Source organism: Clupea harengus, chromosome 20, assembly GCF_900700415.2.
Source record: "Clupea harengus chromosome 20, Ch_v2.0.2, whole genome shotgun sequence".
Taxonomy (NCBI): domain Eukaryota; kingdom Metazoa; phylum Chordata; class Actinopteri; order Clupeiformes; family Clupeidae; genus Clupea; species Clupea harengus.
Window position 1 is genome coordinate 1629421 of NC_045171.1, and position 5000 is coordinate 1634420.

At 41.7% G+C, this 5000-nt stretch overlaps 2 protein-coding genes across 2 annotated transcripts in view; one reads left to right on the forward strand and one right to left on the reverse strand.

Annotated features, from left to right (window-relative positions):
* The window catches only part of LOC105906003 (FACT complex subunit SSRP1-like), a 17161-nt gene extending 16951 nt beyond the window's left edge, over positions 1–210 (reverse strand). Inside the window, exon 1 of the mRNA XM_031587513.2 lies at positions 10–210. Coding sequence (XP_031443373.1) covers positions 10–63 — 54 coding nt within the window. The 5' untranslated portion in view covers positions 64–210. The remainder of the gene's footprint in view (positions 1–9) is intronic.
* A 1667-nt stretch (positions 211–1877) lies between these two features.
* The window catches only part of LOC116217987, an 11679-nt gene continuing 8556 nt past the window's right edge, over positions 1878–5000 (forward strand). Inside the window, exon 1 of the mRNA XM_042702787.1 lies at positions 1878–1893. Coding sequence (XP_042558721.1) covers positions 1878–1893 — 16 coding nt within the window. The remainder of the gene's footprint in view (positions 1894–5000) is intronic.

Genomic DNA, 5000 nt, shown 5'->3' on the forward strand with positions numbered 1-5000 from the left:
AGTACTGACCCAGGATCCCTTCATCTCCTGGTAGATGTCGGTGAACTCCAAAGTGTCTCCCATTCAGCCTAAGGATGTAATGACAATAATGAAGACCGAGGCACACACACGCAAACACTTGCGAGAGCAACGACACACGCTCGCTCGCTCACTCACTCACTCATAAATATGTACCCAAGCAAACGCACACGATGACCTACTCTTTAGCCATCACTTGTTTATTCGGATCATAAGCTAAACGTTTAAAACTGTAATGATGGAAACAAAGCTTTGTTCGAGTTGTCCACTAGCTAGCTACCCAGCTAACTTAAGTTGGAAGACGGGTCGACCTGTTCTCCATCATCGACCAATGGAAACAATAAGATGGATTTAAACCTCATGCTATGAGGTGCAAGCGATCACTCGGTTATAACAACACAAGTGAAAGCGACAAGCAACTAAAATGCAAGCCTTATCGATCTTGGTTTATACACATTCAGGGTAAAATACACGAATACCTTACAAGCAGCAGACGTGAGAAAGACCTACGTTTCCCGCGTGATGCGTCCGGTCTCTATGCTATCTGACCCCGGAAGTTCTACTATTTGGTATTTTTCGCTTCCGAGTCCCTTGCGGTTCGTGTTATTTGTATTAGGACAGGGGCTGTTTTGGTCTATGACCTGTATCTTGTTTTTACGAGTTTAGACAAGACCTAAAGCATTTAAGACGGTGTCTGAATTGAAGGTTGAGATTATGTAAACTGTTACCAGTTGATGACATTCCTTTTGACTATTACAAGTCAGTTTGTTTGTCTAGTGATAATTATTTAAATAAATAAAAACATTATGTTATAATTTAAATAAGAAATTGTGAATCTTTTACATTTACTGGACTATTAGACATTATTTGTATTGTATCTGTGTGACTAAAACGTAGTGCGCACATTACTAGCTACCGCTAGAGGGGGCTATAGATCCGGAATTGCTGTCAACAAAACATTCTGATTAATAGTCTACCAGATGGCGACAAAGTTCTAACCATAGACATGAAGTCCTGCTGAAGTCCTGTCTGTGGTTCTACCACATGCACCTTTAAGGCAGTACTTCTGGAACACACCTTTCGCCGCAAATCAGAACAATAAGCCTTCACAAAATAGGCTGTATGCTTGGCTCCCTAGTCTGTAATTGGCTACTGGGCAGAGGTCAAGTAAATGGCAATAATTGACAATCAGATAAGGGGACTAGAGGTGGATTAAGCTATAAAACTCATAACGGTACACACAATATAAATAGTGTTTTATCTGTCTGTGTCTGAGTGTGAGTGTGTGTGTGTGTGTGTGTGTGAGAGAGAGATAGAGCGCGAGTGTTAAATCCTCCCTGCGGTTCGTGGTTTAAAAGTGTATTGGCTCTGCTCAATCAAGTTCAGTTCCTTCACTTTTTAGACAATGCGTCAACACTGAATCACCAAGAGAGAGAGAGAGAGAGAGAGAAAGAGAGAGAAGGGGTGGGGGGCACAGCACTCTCACAGTATAGGCTAAAGGCTGTACCGTCACGTCAGTCAGTCACTCACTCACTCAGACCACACGCCAGTCAACTCTGTGGACCATCAACGTCAACGAGCTGAGGAGAGCGCTTCAATCCACGCAGGATAACGACACACCAGGGGCTTGTAATGTGCCAAATATGATCAATTGATGACTGAACTCAGATTTCCAAACTGACATCCACCTTGTTATAGGCTGTTGTCTAGCAGAGTTCTTCAACTCCGGGGCGTCTCGTTAGAAATTTCATCGCCAGGACTTTGGAAAAGTTTGGAAAAGTTATCAACCAGTGAGCAGGACATTTTCATCTTTATCGTCGCTTATGTAAACACAAGATACTCGTGGATCGAAACTTAAAATGTGCCGAAGAGAAGGTAAGTGGGTGTTCTGTGTGTTTAAGCCTGAAACTAATGTCTTTCGATTTAAAGTTTGGCTACAATATAACATATCCATTTAACTATTGTTATAATTAATAATAAAATAATAATAATAATAATAAATATTATGTTGGTCTATCGTACGCCCTACATTCATCTAAATTGATATTATGAATTAAATGGAAATACATTTGTCAGTAGTTGTCAGCCTCTCATCATTATTCTAAATGAAGGTAGTGTTTGTTCGGTTGTGTAAAAGTAATTATTCTACTGTTTCAGCTGATCTTTTGTTATATCCGTTCTTACCGGTATAGGACCTTGCATAAGGAATATGTATTAATAAAAACAAATACTGTTTAAAAGCCTATCATTAAAATCACGTGCATTTCACGTCACAGATAAATCGAACAGTTTTTTAATTTTTTTTTAAATAAATGATAATCTATAATGCATACATGGAAATTAATTACCTCAACGCCTGTTTAAAACAACAATTATATAATTAAATCACACCAATATCTATTAACATCAATGTTGCCGGAATAGAAAAACTATTTGAATGTGAACCGTGACAGATTTAGTCAAACGTTATATGTGCAGACTGTATTATACATTAAAACGAACATTTACTGCCGGCATGTGGCAACACATCGAAGCACCAATTTAGGTATGTCATATAAAATCATAAATACTAGAGCAGCGTATCAAGTTTATTACCAATTCAATTATTTGCACTAGTTACATTCCATAGATTTAAAATTCTAACTTCAAGTTCTCTAAAAGTAAACTGACATGTCTAAACGCAGAACTTTGTTCTGATCTCGCTCAGGCTGCTGGGTTAGTGATCAAATGTATGGATTTATTTATTTTGTTCAGTTAACATCCTCTCACCTCACACCCCACACACCCCAACATTATGCAAATGCAAACCTATCCATTCAAAAAGTGAGGTGGCCCTTTTCAGACTATATAAAAAGAAAAAGAAAAAAATGCTTTTTATTTCATTAACAGAATTGGACTTTTACTCACTAAAGAACCTCTTAATAGCTGTAGAATCAAAATGAACCTTTTTTAAAAACAAAACTAAGAGTGAGTCTTCCCCTCATTTGAGATACACTCAAAATGACCTAACTTGCATAGGAATCAGAACAGAGCTCTTCTGGTGCCCTGCCAGTGAGAGTGTTCATATTTTTGGGTATTATGGGATGTGAAGTGCATACGCTCATGTTCTCTATGAAAGTGAGTATGCACCTAGTTAACAGTGGGTAGAGGTCGGAGGTGAGGGGTCAGTGTGAGCCCCTGTCTTGTTAACTGACACTGATATGAGAAAGTACATGATTCTTGTTAGTCAAGGTCTGAATGAGCACACACACACACTTTACGTTCACACACACACCACCTGTCCCCTCTGTCTGTGAAAATGCTGAAGATGGTGTGACGAAGTGATGCGATTTACACTAAAGCAGAGCAGTGCTGCAGTCTGTCACGCTCACACACACACACACACACACACACACACACACGCTCACACACACACGCTCACACACACACACACACACACACACACACCAATACCACACACACACACACACACACACACACCACACACACACACAGCACACACACACACACACACACGCTCACACACACACACACACACACACACACAAACACACACACACACTCACACACACCCACACACACACACACACGCTCACACTCACACACACACACACACACACACACACACACACCGCCACACACACACACACACACACACACACCCATCACACACAACACACACACACACTCACACACCAATACAACACCACACACACACAACACACACACACACACACACACACACACACATACACACCAATACACACACACACACAACACAACACACACCCACACACAATACACACACACACAAGACCACACACCACACACACCCACAACACACACACACACACACACACAACACACACACACACACACACGCAGAGCATTTTTTGGTGACTATGTCTCCCTCTTTTGCTTTCTCATACACACATGTACATACATATGCATAAACAAAGGCATACACACACATTCCTATATCATGCAACGTCGGGAAGGACACAATTAGTGTGCCAGCCTGTATGTCTGTGTTTGAATTTGCATTCGGTTCCACGCAAAGCGGAGGGAGGGGAACCAGATGAGGCCATTCAAACAGATGGACTGATAGAGGCTGGGACGAGGGTCTAACTCAATGCAGAAAGAAGGAGAGAGTTTGGGAGATATAGAGCGAGGGAGAGAGGGAGAGAAGGAGAGAGTTTGGGAGATATTGAGCGAGTAAGAGAGGGAGAGAAGGAGAGAAGAGGGGAAGCCATGGAGGCTTAGAGAGTCCAAGAAAGAGATGGAGTGATAGAGATGGAGTGATAGAGGGATTAGAAAAGAGGAGAAGGTTAATGCAGCCCAGATTGAGCCTAACAGAGGAACATGAAAGACAGAAAGAGATGAAGAGAGAGAAAGAGACTGACAGAGAGAGCAGAGAGAGAGAGAGAGAGAGAGTAAAGACAGAAAGAAAGAGAAAACAGAAGAGAGAGAGAAAGGAAAGCGGTGGGAGAGGAGGAGGAGGAGAGAGAGAGAGAGAGAGAAGGGGGGAAGAGAAGAGAGACAGACGGAGAGAGAGAGAGGGGATGATATAAAATGACTTGGTCACGGTTTGAACAGTTACACATGCTGTTACATTTTTCCCAAATTAACATGGCCCCTTGCTTCAGCCCTCCTCCTCTACTGTCTCCCTCTCTCTCTCTCTCTCTTTCCTTTCTCTCCTCACCTCTCATCCCCCCCTCATCTCCCTGTCCCCCATATTGGATGAATTGAGCTTTGCTTTGTCTGTTTTCTTAAGAGTATTTATTTTTGAAGAGTCCGCCAGGGGGGAAGAAGACTTCAAATTAAAAAGGAAGATGAGAAAGTGGAGGAAGAGGTGGGGTTGGATGGGGGAAGAGATTATTCAAATAAAGAGGAAGAATTACAGAGTTAAAGAGGAATGTATAGCTGAAAGACAGAAGTATAACAAAAGGCCGGGGATGCGTATGGGAGAAAATGTGTGCTTC